Source organism: Haliaeetus albicilla, chromosome 4 (genome assembly GCF_947461875.1).
Source record: "Haliaeetus albicilla chromosome 4, bHalAlb1.1, whole genome shotgun sequence".
NCBI classification, from domain to species: Eukaryota; Metazoa; Chordata; class Aves; order Accipitriformes; family Accipitridae; genus Haliaeetus; species Haliaeetus albicilla.
The window spans coordinates 18,863,139-18,881,450 of record NC_091486.1 but is presented as its reverse complement, the minus strand read 5'-3'; the positions used below and the strand labels follow the sequence as shown (position 1 = coordinate 18,881,450).

At 67.8% G+C, this 18,312-nt stretch overlaps 1 protein-coding gene across 6 annotated transcripts in view; it reads right to left on the bottom strand.

Annotated features, from left to right (window-relative positions):
* Nucleotides 1-18,312, bottom strand: part of SPEG (striated muscle enriched protein kinase) — a 40,086-nt gene that overhangs the window by 8,104 nt on the left and 13,670 nt on the right. For 4 of the 6 annotated variants that reach the window (XM_069781189.1, XM_069781191.1, XM_069781192.1 and 1 more), the window contains 26 exons: nt 18,115-18,204; nt 17,664-17,859; nt 14,834-16,365; nt 13,684-13,827; nt 12,780-12,962; nt 10,905-11,116; nt 10,539-10,627; nt 10,157-10,338; nt 7,757-8,017; nt 6,265-6,423; nt 5,927-6,116; nt 5,551-5,780; nt 5,252-5,371; nt 4,731-4,835; nt 4,424-4,630; nt 4,173-4,296; nt 3,584-3,756; nt 2,646-2,758; nt 2,267-2,435; nt 2,090-2,183; nt 1,537-1,737; nt 1,317-1,377; nt 1,041-1,118; nt 732-904; nt 601-627; nt 206-358 (listed from right to left, as the gene is read on the bottom strand). In XM_069781189.1, the coding sequence (XP_069637290.1) occupies nt 206-358; nt 601-627; nt 732-904; nt 1,041-1,118; nt 1,317-1,377; nt 1,537-1,737; nt 2,090-2,183; nt 2,267-2,435; nt 2,646-2,758; nt 3,584-3,756; nt 4,173-4,296; nt 4,424-4,630; nt 4,731-4,835; nt 5,252-5,371; nt 5,551-5,780; nt 5,927-6,116; nt 6,265-6,423; nt 7,757-8,017; nt 10,157-10,338; nt 10,539-10,627; nt 10,905-11,116; nt 12,780-12,962; nt 13,684-13,827; nt 14,834-16,365; nt 17,664-17,859; nt 18,115-18,204 (5,266 nt within the window). Of the gene's footprint in view, nt 1-205; nt 359-600; nt 628-731; nt 905-1,040; nt 1,119-1,316; nt 1,378-1,536; nt 1,738-2,089; nt 2,184-2,266; nt 2,436-2,645; nt 2,759-3,583; nt 3,757-4,172; nt 4,297-4,423; nt 4,631-4,730; nt 4,836-5,251; nt 5,372-5,550; nt 5,781-5,926; nt 6,117-6,264; nt 6,424-7,756; nt 8,018-10,156; nt 10,339-10,538; nt 10,628-10,904; nt 11,117-12,779; nt 12,963-13,683; nt 13,828-14,833; nt 16,366-17,477; nt 17,860-18,114; nt 18,205-18,312 lie in introns of all 6 variants that reach the window. The other 2 variants (XM_069781188.1, XM_069781190.1) reach the window with 2 other exon arrangements.

Here is an 18,312-nt window from a genome sequence, read left to right as displayed (position 1 = left end):
CGACACCACCGGGTGAGAACCACCCGGGCTGGGGGCTTTGGCCAGCCGGGGGAAAGGCAGGAGGGTCTGGCTGCCCGTGCTGCACCCCAGCAGGGCTGTGCAGCCAACCTGCCTTCGGGCACCCCGATGCATGGGGGTCCCCACCCTCCCTTGACCACAAGGCTCACACCAGCGGCACAGGGGCCGGGGACCCCACAGCACTCACAGCCTGTCATTGACCAGCACTTTGATGACAAAGCCCTTGGCCTCCCGGGTGAGCCCCTGGAACATCCTCTCCTCAAAGGCCACGTTGTAGTTGCGGATGTTCATCAGCGTTGTCTTGTCATTCTCGCCCACGAAGGGGGAGATCCCCGTCAGGCTGCCGAGGAAAAGACATTGTCATCGGGCCGTGGGGACGTGGGGAACAGCATGGCAAATACAGGGGACCAAGAACAAGACCCTGGACCCCAGCCCCAGTGCCGTGGGGAGGGTAGAGGCAAGAGCAGCTGGGGAGGAGGCTGAGTCTGCAAGGAGCAATGTGCATGGCCACAGCCCCAGCACTGCAAGTGGTAAGGGGGTGGGAAGGGTGTCCCTCCCGTGGGGGCCCACCGGGGCACTTACCAGAGGTAGGCGATGACCCCTACAGGCCTGCGGAGAGGAGACTGGGGTTACTGCACAGCATGAGCCTCCGAGGCGTCCAGTCTCTCACGGCATAGCGGGGAGCCCACCATCCACCCCGGAGCCACCCTTACCAGATGTCGGTGACACTGGAGACGGGGCTCTGGTTGACGATCTCGGGGCCCACGAACTCAGGGGTGCCATACTTGCAGTACTGCGGCTCCTCGGGCGTCAGCTCCTGTGCATTGCCGAAGTCGCAGATCCGGACCTGCTCGCTGCTTGAATCTGCCATCAGGAGGTTTTCTGGCTACAAGACAGTGCGGGGCGGAGGGGAGCTTGGCAGGAGGCAGGGGCTCCCCCCAGGGAAGGGATGTCCCCTGTCAGCAAGATCGAGCCCCCGGCAGCATGGCAGGAGGGAGGGGGCCAGGAAGCCCCCCACTCACTTTGATGTCCAGGTGCAGGATGCTGTGCTGGTGCAGGTAGCAGATCCCCTCCAGGACCTGCCGCATGTAGGACCGGACCTGCGAGAGAGCAGGGGGAGGGTGGGCACCCTGAGCATGGGTCAGCTCCACGCTGGCCCTGTGCAGAGGAGGGTGTGGGCTGTAGCCCTCTTTTTAGCCTGATACAATGAGTGTTGCACATCCCTGGGCTGGGACAGACCCCGATGTCCCCAGATTCCCTCCCCCCCCCATCACTTTGCCCCCCCAGGGTTCACCCACCTCAGACTCGCACACCGAGGGCTTCCTCGCCATCCTGTCCAGCAGCTCTTCCTCAGCGCAGCTGGGGCCCAGTCAAGGAGCACAGAAACTCCATGCCCTGATGTGTCCTGCACCTTCCTGGGCACGCAGCTCGTCCGCACCTGCTCTGCCCCCTTACCCCCCAAAGAGCCTCCCCTCATCCCCTGTGCCACACACTCCCAGAGCAGCACCCAGAGGATACAGCTCCATGACCATGATGACGGCGTTCTTCTTCTCAAAGGCATCGTGGAAGAAGACTATGCGCTCGTGGTCCAGCTGCGAGAGGATGTGCAGCTCCCGCCGTGCCGACTGCTTGGCCTTGGTCCTCCCTGGGACGAACTTGGCGGCAAAGTCCAGCCGGCTGCTCTTCTCCGTCACCCTCCGCAGGTAGGAGAAAGCCCCCCTGCAATGCAGCAATGGGGGTGAGGGGGGCTAAGAAGTTGGGGGAGCAGGAGACATCCCCTTCCCTGAGCAGCTGGGGCAGGCGTCTGCTCTGCAGGGAGCTGGAGCCTGCAGCCCCAGCAGCTTTCCAGGACCATCCATGGAGAGAGCTCAGGCCTGGCTTTGCACCGGCTCCCCACCCTGAGCTGGCATCAGGGCATCCAACGATGGCTGAGAGCAGCCCCAGCACATCAGGATCTGGCGTACCATGGAGCTCAGTCCCGAGGGACAGAGCCCCAGGGTGCAGCCTCCAGCCCCCCTGTCCCTGTGGTGCCCAGGGTGCCCTGCTGCCCACCGTGCTGGCGGCTCCGTACCTCCCAATCTCCTCGTGCACATCGTAGTAGTCGGTCAGGCGTCGCGCCTTGTGCAGCGCATCCTCCTCCATGGCAGCATCGGCAGCGGGCTGGGCTGGGGGAAGGAAAGGCGCTGGCGGGGGGCAAGCCGGGCACCCGGGCTCTGTCCCCAGGGGCCGGGGGGCTGGCCGGCCGTACCTGCCCGCACCACCAGCTCCGCCTTGCAGGAGACCTCCCCGGCCAGGTTCTTGGCCGTGCAGGTGTAGACGCCGCTGTCGGGCTCGGCGGCGCCCAGCACCACCAGCGAGCACTCGTTGTCCTCATATACGAAGCTCAGGTGGCTGCTCTCCTCCAGCAGCTCCCCATCCTGGGGATGGCAGGGGCGTCAGGGGGGTGCCGTCCCATCCCTGAACAGCTCCCGCCACCCCTTCCCCGTGGATGGGGCATGGGGCGCATCCCGCATCATCGGGGGTGAACACAACCCCAAAGCCCCAACACAGCAACCCAGGTGAGGCTGTGGAGGGTGTGGGTCTGGGGGGGTTGTGGGTCAGGAAGGGGGTGGAGCGTCCCAGCCCACCTTGTACCACATGATGTCTGGCAGCGGTTTCCCCTCCACCACCACGGCGAAGCGCGGCGTCTCCCCTTCCTGGGCATCGATGTCTTCCATGATGGACTCAAAGCGCGGTGCCTCTGCCAAGAGATGGGGTATGGGGCACCATGGGGCGGTGCCACCCCCCTGCCACTGGCATGGGGTGTATGGTTGTGGGGCACTGTGAGGAAGTGCCAGCCCATGGTATAGGGGCATGGAGTGCCATGGGGCAGTGCCACCCCAACGGACATGGGAGCGGGACACTACGGGGCAGGCCACCAACGGCATGTGCCTGCAGCACCGTGGGGCAGTCACCCGTTGGTGTGGAGCACCATGGGGCAGTGCCACTCATGGCACATGGGCACGGGGCAATGTGGGTTTGCATATCCCCGTTATATATGCATATGGGGTTCTGTAGGGCAGTGCCACCCATGACACCTCTGGGGGGCATTATGGAGGTGTGTCCCATGGCTCTTGGCCATAGGGCACTGTGGGGCAGTGCCACCCCATTATACACAGATATGGGACAGCCTGCAGCAGTGCCACTCATGGCACATGGCTGAGGGACACCGTGGGGCAGTGCCACTCCATGCACATGGTCATGGGGCACATGGGACACTTTTACCCAAGTCAGATATGGGTATGGGACACCGGGCAGCACTATCAACACATGGTTCATGGCTTTTCAGCCCCGTGGGGCATTGCCACCCTATAGAGCAACATCCCTATGGCATACAAGTATGGAACACTGAGGAGCAGTGCCATGTTATGGGGCAGTGCCCCCACGGCCCATGAGCACCGTGGAGCAGTGCCACCCTGTGGGCCAACGTCCACCCCACCCCCCCATGGCACACGGGCTTGGAGCACCACAGGGCGATGCCACCCCTCGGCAGAGGGGCACAGCCCCCCGGCGCGGGCGCACCTACCTGCAAGGCGGAGGCGGAGGGTGCAGCGGGCAGTGCCGTAGCGGTTGCTCACCTCGCAGGTCAGTGGCCCCGCTGCCCCCCGGCCCACACGCAGCAGCCGCAGGCAGTGCTGGTCATCGTCTGGCATCACCACCTCGCACGTGCCTTCCTGCTCCCCCAGCACCTGCCCGCCCCTGCGGGAACACCAGCTGCCGCATCACGGCCCCACAGGCAGCCCCAGACCCACCGCCCCATCGATAGCTCCCACCTCACAGCCCCATGGCCACCTCCTGACCCACAGACAGCCCTGGCCCCGGCTCCCACCTCACAGCCCCCGCAAACAGCTCGCACCCCATTGCTAGCTCTGCCTCCTGACTGGCTCCTAACCCTTAGCACCCCACCAACAGCACCCCCCCAAAAAAAGCGCCCCCCGCATGCAGGTCTACACAGCCCTGGACATCAAACTTGGGTGCATGCCCAGCTCAGCCCCAAGGAAGGACCCCCACCCACCACGGGCTGCATGGGGAGCTGGTGCAGGAGCCCCTCTTTGTGCACCCTGTGGGGCGATGCTGGGCATGGGGCAGGCAACAGGCACAGCGCCATGTCCTACCTCTTCCAGGTGATGGTGGCCTCCACGTGGTTGATGGTGATGGTGATGGAGGCTGGCTGACCCTCCACCACGTACACCACATCTGGCTTGTCCAGGATGACCGGGGCCTCTTCCAGGTAGGGACCTGCCACACGCATCATCACCACCACCTCCCGACCCCACGTCGCCCGGCCCTGGGCAGCTCACCACCCCACAGAGGACAGAGACCCTTCCACCCCAGCCACCCGTCCCCTCGCTGCTGCGCCTCTCACCCCGGTCCAGGAGCTGCACGGGCCCCACAGGTGGGCAGGGCTTGCTGTTGGTCTTGGGGGTGGCGGTGATGACGCGGAAGAGGTACTGGGCACCCTTGGTCAGCCCATGCACCGTGTAGGTGGTATCCCGCACACCGGCCACCAGCACTAGCCACTGCGTTGTGCCCAGCACTTGCATTTGCACCACGTAGGTCACCGAGTTGGGGTCTGCAGGGAGAGAGGGTCGGTGCGGAGCCCCCGGCATCGGGATGGCCCCTGTGCCCCATCATGGCGTTGCCCACCCCCTGCCCAGCCCCAGCCCCCTCACCTATGGCGGTGTCCAGCCACCTGGGCTTGTTCCAGGTCAACGTGATGGCTCTGCCGGTCACTGAGGCCACGGTGGGGGGCCCATCCGGGGGGGTTGGCACCACGTCTGTGTGGGGAGGAGGGGAGGGGTGTGAGCATGGCCTCTGCCACAGCTCCTCAAGACATCTGCCTCACACCCCGGGAGACGCGGGCTGCAGGGGATGGATGGGGCCAGCAACCCTCACTGGTTCTCTGGCGGAGGCTCAGACTGGCAGCCCCTGTGGGGCTGGTGCTGCCAGCAAGTCCCACGTGGGATCTGGGGGTCCAGGGATGGGTCCTGACCCTGCAAGGTGAGGACTGCACAGCTGACCCCGCTTTTAGGTTGGATTAGAGACCTGAGCTCCCCTCCAACCTGAACTGCCCTGTGACCCTATCAACGTAGGACCTCGCTACACAGGGCCACCAACCCCCAGCCCCGGGCCACAGCCCAGCAGGGCGGCAGTGAGTGGCCGCACATCCCCGGTGGTACCCACTGCTGCTTACCAGTGACGTAGAGGTGCGCGTAGCACGTGGCCTTCCCCACTTTGTTGGCGATGACGCTTTTATAGACGCCAGCGTGTGCATGGCTGACAGCCGTGAACACCAGGCGATGGATATCCTTATCTGGGGGGGAACAGGGACACACTGGTAAGAGACCAACAGCCCAGCCACGCAGGGCTCCCCTCCCTGCCTCATGGGGCATGAAGGTCTGGGGGGTGATCCTTCCTCCCGGGGTGTCCCCCCTTCCTCTGCCCCAGGTGGAGGGACCCCAAGGGGGCGAGGAGGGCGGCAGGGAGCCCTACACTGCATCATCTTGCGGTCATCTGTGCTGTCGATGCGGGAGCCATTGTGGAACCAGGTGATGGAGGGGTAGGGCAGCCCGGCCACCTGGCACTCCAGCACGGCCTCCTTCGACTCCACCACGTCCAGGTTGTGCAGCGGCTTCAGGAAATCAGGCATGGTGAAGCACTCTGCCTCCGTCTCTGCCTGCTCTGGCTCCTCCGGGATGGATGGCATCTTCTCCAGCTTGGAGCTGCAAGAGCCCACGCACACTCGCAGCGGGAATACAGTGCCCCCAGCCCATCCCTGACCCCAGGCTTTGCACAACCCGCTTGTCCCCTAGATCCCAGGGGGAAGCAAGCAGGGGGGATGCAAACCCCAGAGACCCCTGGCTCTTACATCTGGGAGGCAGCAGATGTCCGCGGCTCCTCCACATAGAGCTCGGCAGAGCATTCCACGTGGCCGTGGGCATTCCTGGCTGTCACCGCATACTGCCCCTCATCCTCGCTGCCCACGTGCACGATGACCAGCGAGTGCAGCCCACCATCCCGCTGAATCCGCACGTTCTCCCCCTCCTGCACCGGCTGGCCTGCACGGAGACACACACCAGCATCAGCATCAGTATCAGCACCCCTCCCAGCCCCAGCTGGGCATTAGCCCTTGGATGCAGCCCCCAAGCAGATGGGGAGAGGTTTCCCTGCAGGGCCTTGGGCAAGCTCTCTGGGCTTGGGGGTTACCAAAATGGGTCCAGGTGACCGCCGGAGGGGGAGTCCCACTGATCATGCAGTCAAAACGCGCCGTCCGCCCTTCCACCACATCCACATCCTCCAGCTTGCGGGTGAAGAGTGGCTGCACAGAGGGCTGCACCGTCAGCCGGGCACTGCAGGTCAGCTCATCTGCAAGGAGAGGAGGTAGGAGTGGCCCCCATGCAGCATGCCTGTGTGCAGGGCAGGAGGCAGCCTGCATCCTCCCCCCCACCTGCACCCCCAGCAGCCAACGTGGTTGTAGCTGAGCGTACCCCACGCCTGGTGGGGGCTGAGCCCGGGTGTGCTGGGTGCCAAGCTCTGTCCCTGCATGGGGCAGGGGGGGTACAAACGTGTGCCAGGTCCCTATGCCCAGGGCTGGTACTCTGCTGGTAGCGGGGTGCCTCTTTCCTCCCCTCACAGCAGTACAGATGCCAGCAGTGGTGGGGCAGGAGGATGCTCTCTCTCCTTCCCACAGGGCAGGGGGTCACAGCTGGCCTAGCCCCTTGGGGACGGGGAGGCGATGCTGAAGCAGGCAGCACCAGCACATGCAGCACCCAGGGGCAGCATGGGGACAGGCGCAGGCTGGATGCTCCAGATGAGGGGGTTTGCAGCAGAGACCGATTTGCAATGATGGTGTCGTCACCCATCCCGGGGAAGGGATTGACACCATGCTCAGGCACAGCTTCACCTACCTGCACCCAAAACTGCTGCTGCCCTCAAATCCCTGCAGGCGTACAGCCTCCTCCATGGAGGGATGCACAGGCACCAGCCACAGGGTGCCAGGAATGCCGCTGCCCCCTGCACCCACCGCAGCCCAGGTTACTGCCAAGGGGCTGCCCAGGCGGGCTGGGGAATTCGAAAGGGACCCTTGTCCCTGCCCCACTGCGGGGGACAGAGGCTGTGTGCAGCATGCACAGGCACAGAGGGGTGTCAGAGCCATGGGACAGAGGCCGGGTCCTGTTGCTCTTCCTCAGATGCCACCAGTGATGGCTCCGTGGGAGAGGGTGGGCGGCCCTGACCCACCTGCCCATTGCCCGTGCCACCTCCCAGGCCAGCAGGGACAGGTGGGTACTGGAGCCGGGTGCCCAGAGGCTCTGGAGCCAGGGAACAGGCACAGCCGTGCTCCAGGGCTGCATCCAGCCAGTGCAGCCACAGTGCGAATGCATCTCCCCACATTGCTGGGAGCTGCATGCATGCCGGCAGAGGAGCTGAGTGGGGTGGGACAGGGCTGCAGGGCTCAGGGTGCTGGAGCCCGAGGACTGATGCCCACCAGTTTTCCCAGCTGGGGAAAGCTCCCCAGCTCCTGGGGCAGCAACCACTCCCTGGCCCCCTGGCCCCCACCTCCAGCACTCATAGCTCCATCCCAGGGGGACCAGAGCCCCAAACCCAGGGACAGGGGGGGCCGTCCACCCCCCAGCACCCCCCTAGGGCCAAGCCCTGAGAGATACCCGCCCCCCCGGGGAGCTGCGTGACCGCCGCTTACCTTTGGCGGTGCTGAGCTTGCAGGTGTAGATCCCGCTGTCGTCCTCATGCACGGAGGTGAGCAGCAGCTTGCACTTGCGCCCGTCAAAATGCATCTTGCATTTGAGCAGGGCGGGCTGGAGCAGCCGGCCCCGGGAGAGCCAGTCCACGTCCATGTCTGGCGGGCCAGCCACCAGGCACTCAAAGAGTGCCAGCTCCCCCGCCCCGACCACCACGTCCTGCAGGGGAACCACGATGGCCAGGGACTGGCACTCGGGGCGAGCTGCCCGGGAAGGGGGGAGAGAGAGAAAGAAAGAGAGACGCGTCTCAGCAACTGAAAAGCAACCATGAGAGGTGGCGGGGATGGAGCTGGCGGGGCGGGGAACGTGCAGGGCAGGGGGGGACATGCGGGGAGAGGGCCCGGTGCTGCGGGCAGGGAGTGCAGCGGGGACGGGCGGGATGGGGGGCGAGATGTGGAAAGCGGAGCTGAGCCAGGGAGGGGGCCGGGGGTGAAGGGAGGTGTCCGTGCCAGGAACACACCACACAGCGCTTTACCAAACAGATTTTATTAGAGCTACAAAAAAAAGGGTCACGGCCTCGCAGCCCGCCCCCCCGCCAAGCCCCCTCCCCGGGGAGAAGAGACCCGGAGCTGGGGGGTGCTCCGGGCGGACCCCCAGCCCTGGGGCTGCGAGGGACATCTCAAGGTGACCAGGCCGGCACCCGGGCGGCTGCCTGCGGGCCAAAGGGGCAGATGCTCTCCCACCCCGCTGGGGCTGGGGCAGGGTGCTCCCCAGCAGGGGTCCCGGGGGTCTCCTGTCCCCCGTGCTCCAAGGTGACCGTTGCAGAGCTGCCACCATGCCGCAGCCCCTTCCCTACAGCCCCAGCCGGCACGGCGGCGACCGTGGGCTCAGCTCCCTGCTCCCCTTCCCTGGGCAGCAAGGAGAGGAGCAGCAGGACACGCAGACAGGGACAGACGGACAGAGCAAGAGACAAGACAGCATCATACGGCCGCCCTGGCCCGGCTGAGGGGGTGCCTGGTGCTCCCCTGCCGCTCCCCCCACCCCGCCTCGGTTACGCCTCCCCCGGCCATCCGGCGAGCCCCTGCCCGCAGTCGAGGGCCCGCGCGTCCCCGCGGTGCATCCAGGACGAGGCGGCGGATGGAGCAGAAGGTAATAACACAAGGTGAGGTCCACTGCCTAAGAGGTGTCCAACTAAGAGCCCCGCGGCCGCGGCTCTGAGAGATGCACCCCCTTATCGTACTCCCCCTGCGTACAGACAAAAACCGCAGTCAGCAAGCGGAAGGGTTAGTGCAGCAGCAACGGGGCCGGCACGCACGCACGCATACGCCAGCGCCGGCACGAAGGGTGCAAGTGCGCACCAAGGCGCGGAGCCACCCGCCGAGCCCCCCGAGAGGGGCCGGGGCTTGGGCCGTCGCCCCCGCAGCCCAGCTCCTGCTGGCTGTGGGGCACGGGGCTGGCTCCCACTCCCACCCCAGTGCCGCCGCGCTTTGCCGGAGGCTGGGAGCGGGGTCCCGGCAGGGTACAAGCAGTGCAGCCAAGGCCGGGGTGGGATGGGCGCAGCCCGGGGGGCTCAGGCAGCCGTCAGCGGGGAGGGCTGGGGGGGGAGCAGGGCACACACAGCAAAGGGCAAGAGGAGGGAGGCAGCATCACTCATCCCCGCAGGCTTCTTCCCTGGCCTCGGGGGATGCCAGGCAGAGCCTGTCTATCAGTCCTGACCCCCCCTCCCCCATTTGCACACATATATTGGGGTCCTAGGAGGACCACAGCAGGGCTGGGGAGGAACGGCAAGGGATGGGGGCTGGACAGCCCAGTCCCATGCATAAAGGCTATTGCTGGAAACGGGCAGGGGGGGACCTCTCCAAGCTGCCCTGTGCCTGGCACACAGCTTGCAGGCTGCCTGGGATGGGGAGGGAAGGAGCTGTTGGCACGGCAGGGCGGGGGGACATGTCCCCTGCAGGGTCACCAAGGGCAAAAGCCCTCCCTGCGCAGCCAGGGGCAGCAACCGGCCCCAGTACTGGGTACATGGGGAGACAGGGGAATGTGGGGTGAAGCTGGGCTGCGGGGAGCAGCAGGCTCTGGGTCAGGCCATCGGGGGCCCTGGCACAGTTGGGTGGTGGGACCCAGGGCTGTGGGGCTGCACATCTGGATGGGGCAGCAGTGCAGCCTGCCTTCCGCTGCAGGGCCAGCCTCTGTGGGCAGACCCAGGCACACAGCTTCACTTTCCTGCTCCTGGCTTGCGCCCGCCTGCGCTGCGGCAGGGAAGGGCAGGCTGGCTTGTTGCCTTCTCCTGCAGCACCACCAAGGGGGTGGTCTTCAGCAGCCCCTTCCCCACACAGCTCATGCAGGGTACTGGAGACAGCTGGCCCCTCAGGGCCAGGGGAGACGCGCTCGGGGAGCTTTACCTCTGACCTCCAGCTTGGCCTCGCACTGCTTGGTGCCATACTCGTTGACGGCCTTGCAGGTGTAGAAGCCAGTGTCTGTGCGCTCCGCTGCCAGGATGTGCAGCGTGAAGAGCCCTCGCGCCCCCTCCGCCTCCTCTGCATGGTGCCGGCGGCCATACTTCACTGGCTGCCTGTTCCTCAGCCTGCTCGGGACACGGGCAGAACGGCATGGTCACACCTGGCCCTGCATGTCCAGCCTGGCCGTCCCCAAAGGACCCCTCTCTTCCACCCCCAACCCTGCTAAGGACCAGAGATCTGAGCTGGCCATCCCCAAACAGGGAGGTCACCATGCCTGTCCCCTCCTTCCCTGCCCAGCTGTGACCCAGCGAGCACCGGGACTCACCAGTAAATGATAGGCTTGGGCTCCCCACGGACGCGGACACTCATGCTGACATCCTGTCCCTCCAGCACCGACTGGTCCGACAGGGACACCTGGGGAAGCGGGGGTCAGAGAGCAGTGAGCACCCACCTGCACCCAGGGCCATGCATACCCACCACTGCACCCAGGGCTGTGCGTCCCCCATCACAACAGCAGCCCTGGAGAACCAGGGAAGCTGGTGGGGTGGAGGCTGCCCAGGTGCCAGGAGCACCCCACATCAGGGGGTAGGAAAGCCTGACCCGGCACCTCCTGGCACTGGGGACCACAGGGCTTGTGGTCACAGGGAACTGCTCCTCCTCTGCCAGGTCCCAGGGGGGGTTGTCGGCTCACCTCAAAGGTGGGTGCAGCCTTGAAGGTGCTCTCTGGGGAGCCGCGGGCAGCCCCATGCTCGGCTCTAGGCTGCAGCTTCATGGCCGGTCGGTGCTGGGGGGTGCCGGACTCGGGGAACTCTTCCAGGGGGCTCAGGTACTCCTCGTCCGAGGTGATGGGGCTGGCCTGGCCGAGGGGGGGTGCCAAGTTCCCATGCCGCTCCACGGCGGGGCCTAGCGCAGGAGAGGCTGGATAAGGAGCTGGCAGCAGCCAGAGCCGGGCAGGCGGGTCAGGACACCCCTCCCCGCCACGCTGCACCCCAGGGGTGCCCGGGCACGGCCGTCCCACGGCACATCCCAGCTCGGCAGCAGCCGGCAGCGAAGGGGTGCGGGGCCGCGCCGGGGGAGGGGGTGAGAAGCACTCCACGGGACGATAAGGGGACGCGATATCCCGCAAGGCGACAGCAGGGCTCAAGTGGCTCTTACGCAGCAGCCCGCGCTCCCATCCTTAAGCCGCCCGGATTCCCGGGATGGCTGCCCCTGCCCCGAGCCGCCGAGGGCTGAAGGTGACATTGGCAGCTGCGCTCCCCCAGCAGCCCGGCCGGCCGCCTGCCCGCTCCCCGGGGGGCCGGACCCGCCTGCGTGGAGGGGAGCCCACCCGCGGCCGGGCTGGGGGACCCGCGGGGCGCGGGATGCGTGCGGGGGCCGGGGGTGAGTGGTGCGAGGTGGGGAGCGGCGAGCGGCGCGGGGTGCTGGCAGCGCCCGGCCGCCGCGCTGGGGGTGCTGGCCCCCCTCCAGCCCGGCTGCCGGAGAGCCCTCCCCCCTCCCTCCTCCCCTTACCGGGGGGAGGCGGGCGGGCTGCCCGGTGCAGGGCGAGGGCTGCGCCCCCCCCCCCCCCCCCCGCGCCCCCGCGCTGCCCGCGGGCAGCCCCAGGGCGGAGAGCTGCGGCGGGGGGCCCGACCCCCGGCTCCCCCCCCCCGCCGCCCGCCCTCCCGAATCCCCCCGCCGCTCCCCGAACTTACCGCGGGGCGCGGGCCCGGCAGCCGCCGCGCCAGGCCGGGCCGGGCCGGGCCGCACCGCCGAGCCGCCGGGGCCGGGGCCGGTGCGGCGGTGCCGGGCGCGCCTCCAGCCCGCAGAGCCGGCGGCCCGCTGAGCCCTCCCCGCCCCAGCGCCGGCCGGCCCCCGGGGCTGGGCCAGCAGAGCGGGGGAGGGCCCGCCGCGGGGCCGGGGGCTGCCGGGCCCCGGCCCGGCCCCCCGCCGCTGTGCCCCCGGCTGGCCCTGCCCGGTCCCCGCTGCCGCTGGGTGTACGGCCCCGCTGCACCGCGGAGCGGGTGGGGGTTTTGGGGAGGCTTCCAGCCCCCAGGGCAGCTCTGGGCCGCTGCTCGCTCCCCAGGGACGCTCTCGGGATGGGGAGCGCCTCGGGGCTGCGGCGGGCTGGGCATCCCCACGGCCGGCGGGGCGGGGGGCAGGCTGGGTACCCCGCGGCTAGCAGCTTGGTGGGCAGGCTGGGTGCCCCCACAGCGAAGAGCTTGCGGGGCGGTGGTATCCCCACGGCTAGGAGGCTGGAGGGCAGGGGTACCCCCACGGTTCGCGGGTTGGAGGGCAGGCTGGGGTATCCCCATGGCTAGCGGGGCGCAGGGCAGGTGTGGGGGAGGCCGGACACCGGGCTGTTCGCTGAGTGCCGGGGGATGCTCACAGCCTCACCCCGCTCCACCCCCCCCGGCAGGATCCCTCCGTGCTTGCCGGGAGCACGTCAGCTGCTTTGGTTCAGACAGAGCCTTGTAGGGTAAGGAAGCCGGTTTCTTCCCAGTGACAGCAGCGGCCGGAGCTGGCAGCCAGCCTGCCGCGGCGCCTGCCCTCCCGCCCTCCCCGCCGGCCGCCCGCCGCCGGCACTCACCGGGCCGCACGCTGAGGATGGCGCTGCAGCAGGTCGCCCCCACCTCGTTGGCCGCCGTGACGGTGTAGAGGCCAGCGTCGGCTACCCGGGCGCTCCTGACCAGCAGGGTATGACGCTCGCCCTCCACCTTGATGGGCCGCGTCGTGCTGCTCCGCAGCGGGACCCCGTCCTTCCTCCAGGACACTGCCGGCAGAGGCGAGGGTCACTCGTGGGGCAGGAGAGCCCAAGCTCCCCCGGGGGGTCCGTGCAGGGTCCCGGTGAGGCCAGGCGCTCCCCTGCCTGGCCCGGGGACCCCTTTGCCACGGGGAGCAGCCCCGGGTTCCCACGGCCCCTGAGGGAAAGAGCGGGGCTGGCCGCTGCCTGATTCCTGGCATCCTCCTGCCCTCCAGTGGAGGCTGGAGAAGGGAATCGATGCCGCTTCGCTTCTGTCCGGCCCTGGCGCCTGGTACCGGCTCCTGCTGCCCAGCCGCCCCTGCCCACGTCCCGCCTTACAGCACGCCCGGAGCCCATCGGCCCTGAGCCGGGCACCGGGGCTCTGCTCCCGGGAAACCACCTGAACTGTCCCAAGGGCATCACCCGTCCCTGCCCTCGCAGTGCTCAGCGGCCCTTCTCCTGCTCTCCCAACAGCCCAGCCCAGCACGGGGGAAGGGCAGACACCCTGCCTGCGCCCTGCCCTGGCAGGCAGTGCCCGAGCACTTCACTCCTGCCTGGCAGGAGGCGGGGTGAAAGGGGTGCTCCCGGGGTGGGCACATCACCTCCCTGAGACACCCAGCTCCGGGCCGCGTGTCCCACTCCGCACAGCTCAGGTGGCCCCAAGGGACGGCTCAGCGAGAGGGACGTGGACGTGCAGAGAGCCTCTCCGTCACGCTCGCACCCCCGACCCCCCAGCCCTGCGATCACTCACCTTCTGGCTGGGGGTTGGCTGTGACAATGCACTTGAGCAGCACCTCTGCCCCCACGGCCACCGCCATGTCCTGGATGGGGATCTCAAAGATGGGGGCTTCCAGGGGGTCTTCACCCGCTGAGACATAGGAGTCATCAGAGGACTCTGGACAGGGAGAGACAGACCCCGTGGCTGTCAGCGGGGAGGAACAAGCGGGTGCTGTGCCGCGCCGGGCTACATGCAGGCAGAGCAGGGGCCTTGCAACCCTCTGCCCATCCCTGCCACCATGTGCCCCACACCCTCGCTGGGGCATTAGCAGGTCCCCGGGCTGTGTTGTGGAGGAAAGGGCCACATCAGGGGCCACGAGGGCACAGTGCCTGCAGCGGGACGAGGCAGGGGACCACAGCCTGCTGTACATCCCCATATAGCATAAGGGATGAGGCAACAGCAGGGTGTGGAAGGAGGAGGGTTGTACAGCCCACCACAGCCTCCACGCCGAGCTTCCCCCAGCCCCCCATGGGGTGCTGGCTGCTTTGCTCCACCACATCAGCACCAGCCTCCCAGCTCCCTCCCCTCCCATGGCCCCAGCACATGGGCAAAGGTCCTGGGGCTGTGCCAGGAGCCTCAGGCATCTGGGCCTGGCACTGCTCCGGCCAGAGCAGAGCCTGGAAGGAGATCCCAGCCCAGGTGCAGTCTGGTCTCACCCCTGCGTGCTGGGATGGGCAGGGACACCCCTCCCATGGCCAAGCCACTGCAGCATCCCCTGGGGATGCTTCAGCTGCACACCTTGCCTGGAGCAACGAGCACCGTCCAGCTGGGACAAGTTGCAATGGGTGCTCTGTGCTCCGGGGGGCTGGACCAGCCCAGGGCTGGGTGCCAGAGGTCAGCACCCTGCGTCCTTCCTGTGCCAGGCAGGAGGGACGGAGACATCAGCAAGTGTCATGACCTCAAGGCCCAGCAAACTGGTACTCAGGCTGGTCTGTCTTACGGCACCGGTTGGTGCCAACATCCCCAGCCTCCAGAACAGTGTGCCCCTGCCCCACCTCTGCACTCTCTGGCACAGCCTGGGCTCCCCACCCCTCCCAGGGGCAGGCTGGGGGTCGCCCATCCAACTCAAGGGCTGGCCAGGTCAACTCTGTGCCTGCAGGAAAGCAGAAAGCCATGCCCCTACCTAGCTCCGGAGAGGTGGGCCTGGCTCGGCGCCCCTTCCCCTTGCTCCGCGTGCTCCTGCCTTCTTGAGCCGTCCGGCCACTCTCTTTCTTCTCTGACACTTTCATCTGCCTTCTCTCCACCTCTCTGCCCACACTGTGCTGCCCTGCCGAGCTCCTCTCCAGGCGAGCCTCCTGCTCCATCCCCGGCTTCGCCCAGGGCAGGAACCGCACCTCCGCAGGTGCCTCCAGCCGCCGGTACAACCCGTGGGGCACAGTCAGCCGGGCGGCCAGGGCTTCGCTCACCACCCCGGGGGCACGGGCTCCACCGGCAGGGCCCCCGTCTGGGCACGGGCTGCCTTCGGCGGGACCCGCCTGTGAAAGGGCCACCCGACCCTGTGGGGTGGCTTGTGCTAACGGCCACTGCTCCTTCTTCTTCACTTCCCCAATGCCTCCTGGTTGCAGACTCTTCCTGGCGCCCACATCCTCCACCTCGGTGGGCTGACCGGCCACCACACCGCCCCACGCTGGGGCTTTCCTCCCACGCTGCCCCCCTGACTCCAGCTCCCCGTCGGGTCCCACCAGCGCCACGCTGGAAAGTGCCAGGTGCTGGATGACGTGCGTGCTCTCCACGGGTGGGAAGGTCTTTGGCGGCAGCGCCCTGCGCCCGCCGGCGCCCTGTGAGGAGGGGGTGCGGGGGGCACGGGGGGCGGCAGGCTCGCTGGCCGCCGGGGGCGAGGGTGCCGGGGGCAGCCCGGCTTTGCACAGCTCCTGGGAGCGCCGCAGCTGCTGCTTGGAGACCGTCCGCTTGATGCGGGTCAGCTCCTCCGCAAACTTGTGCTCGATGGCGTAGATGCGGCCGGCAAACTTGCCCCGCTCGTCAAAGGATGCGGCTTTCTGCCGGAAAGCCAAACGCCGGCATGCTGCCGTGCCACCTGGCTCCCAGCGTCCATCTTCCCGCACGTCCTCCCGCGAGCCGCCCAGCATGCTGGCACGGCGCGAGCCAGAGCCGGGCTGGTCGAAGGAGCGCGTCTTGCGCAAGGGCAGGCAGGAGTGTGCGGGGAAGGGGCTGTCTGCCTGCTCCAGGCTCCTCCGCCGCTCCTCGAAGTACTGCAGCCTCTCGAAGATCTTGGAGCCAGCACGCACCAGCTTGGGGGATGCCCGGACGGAGATGCGGCCAGAGGCGTCGCTCATGGGTGTCTGGGGACGGGACTCTTGCGTGCTGCCCTGCGAGTACCCCGAGGACTTGGGCTTCTTGATCTTCTCCTCGTACTCCTCGGGGACAATGTCCTGGTACTCGGCTGGCACCGAGGACTTCTTGCGGGGGGTCACGGGCGTGAAGGAGGGGACGCCAGAGCCACGGGCAACAGGTTGGGATGTGGCGCCAGCGGGCGGCGGCAGGCACGGGCCGGCACGGGGAGACGGCGAGCGGAGGATGGGTGGCTTGGCGGTCAGCGGCAGGGCAGCGGGGGACCTCGGGGCCTCGGCGCCAGGCTTTGGAGAGACGGGGCCGCTGTGGGGGTCATCTCTCCGGTAGCCCCCCTGGGGGATGCTGCTGCAAGGGGAGAGACAGAGGAGCGCAGTTCAGAGCCCACCCTCAGCTCCTGGCTGCATCCCTGCTCCCAGCCCGCACCATGGTGCCCAATGGGGCACGGCAAGCGGGGCAGGCGGCCAGGGCAGCCCCAGGACCAGGGAGCCTCAAGGGGCCCTGACGAGTGAATCTGGCTGGGTTGGGTGAGAGTCCTGGGCTGCTGTGACACAGGGGTGTCCCCTTGCCCAGGGATACCCGTGTGGGACAGTGGCATGATGCTGGGATACCCAGCGAGTCCCCTCCCCAGGGCCGGCATGCAGACAGGATTGGGAGCTGGGTGGATGCCCAGTTTGCCGGGGTGTCCTGGTGTGCCAGGGCAGCGCGGCACAGGCCAGCTCTTCCGCAAGGTGGAGAGGGTCCCAGATGCTACAAGCCCTCCCCATGCACATGGTGCTGTGGCTGCATCCCCCCACCCCATTGCCCCTGAGGGGGCTTGGCGATCGCAGTGCAAAAATCATAAGGTGGAGATGAGGTTCTGGTGGAAGAAGCAGCTTTTGAACAAAAAAAGGGGCGGGATGGAGGTCGAAGGAAGCAGGCCTGCGAGGATGGAGACCAAAGGCGGTGGGGAGGGAGGGGGGCTCTGAGCGTGTCAGCTGGTGCTGGGGAGGCAGCATGTCCCTGGCCCCTGCTGCCACCCCTGTGTGGTGGGGACCACGGGTGGCAGAGCCTTGCCAGCGGGTGTCCCAGGCGGCCACGCACCCCCACGTCCCCACACCCTGGGCTGCGCAGAGCCCCCACGGCTGGGAGGGACGGGGGGACACCCATGGCACAGCCTGCAGGTGCGATGCTGCAGCTAGTGCAGCGGCACAGGGGTTACCCCCAGCCCCAAACTGGCCACAGCAGGAAGGGACCCCACTCCATGTCCCCCGTCTCACACAAAGGCCTGTCCCCCCTGGCCCGGGTTGCTCCCACCTCCTCACCAGGAACAGTCCGCCTACTGCTCAGAGCCCCCGTTCCTCATCCGGGCATGACGAAAGCAAAGAAAGCCCAGGCAGAGGGGAGGAGATGGCTGTGGGGGTTGGAAGGAGATGGCCCCAGCGCGATGTCCCCTCCATGCGCTTCCCCCGGCTACTTACACGTGGAGCGAGAGCGCCCGTCCTCTGTACAGGCTGAAGGCGCTGCCGTACGGGTCGCTGGCCACTGAAAGGCTATCCTCCGACCCCCAGCTCGTGCCCACCAGATTAGCCCGTGATGCCCGCACCAGCGGCTCCACGCCCAGGTGCCGGACCTCGGCGCCGCGCGGGGCTGGTGCGTTTGCTTGCCTTGGGGTTCCCTGCGGCTGCTGCCAGGCAGCAGGGCGGAGGTAGGGTCCCCGTGCGGGGAGGCTGGCATCCGTCTCCTTCTCCACCACGGTCTGCTGGCTGCCCGACCAGCTGGAGCGCTCCTCCGCCTGTGACAGGGCCAGCACCGAGGTTGGCGTCGTGTTCATGGAGGCGTCCACGAGGGTGTCAGACCCACCTGGAAGAAGAGGGGTGAGCCGACACCGGGTGCCTGCGGGGATGAGCCCAGCACCCTGCTCGGAGAGGGCTGAGCCACCACGGGGTGTTCCGAGGAGCACCCTGCTGCCCCAAGCCCTCTCCCCTTTGCGTGGGTGGATCACAGCTCCCCCCCCCAGTGGAGAACCCCAAGGCTGGGCCAGCAGAGCCCTTGCTGGGGGGCCATGCCCAGCAGCCGGTGCTGGGGCTTGGTGCCAGCCGGGTGCCCCCTGCTCACCAGTGGGGGTGCTGAAGGCCGTCTCATCCTGGAGCTCGCTGCGCTGCGTCACCTGGGGATCGCTGGGCTCATCCTCGCCCGTCTCCGAGTCTGGGGAGATGGGGGGGGAGAGCAGGGGGTGAGGGGACACAGGGACAGCAGGCCAGGCTGGTGCTGCCCCTTGCAGACCCACCGGCTCCAGGGGCAGGAGAGCAGTTC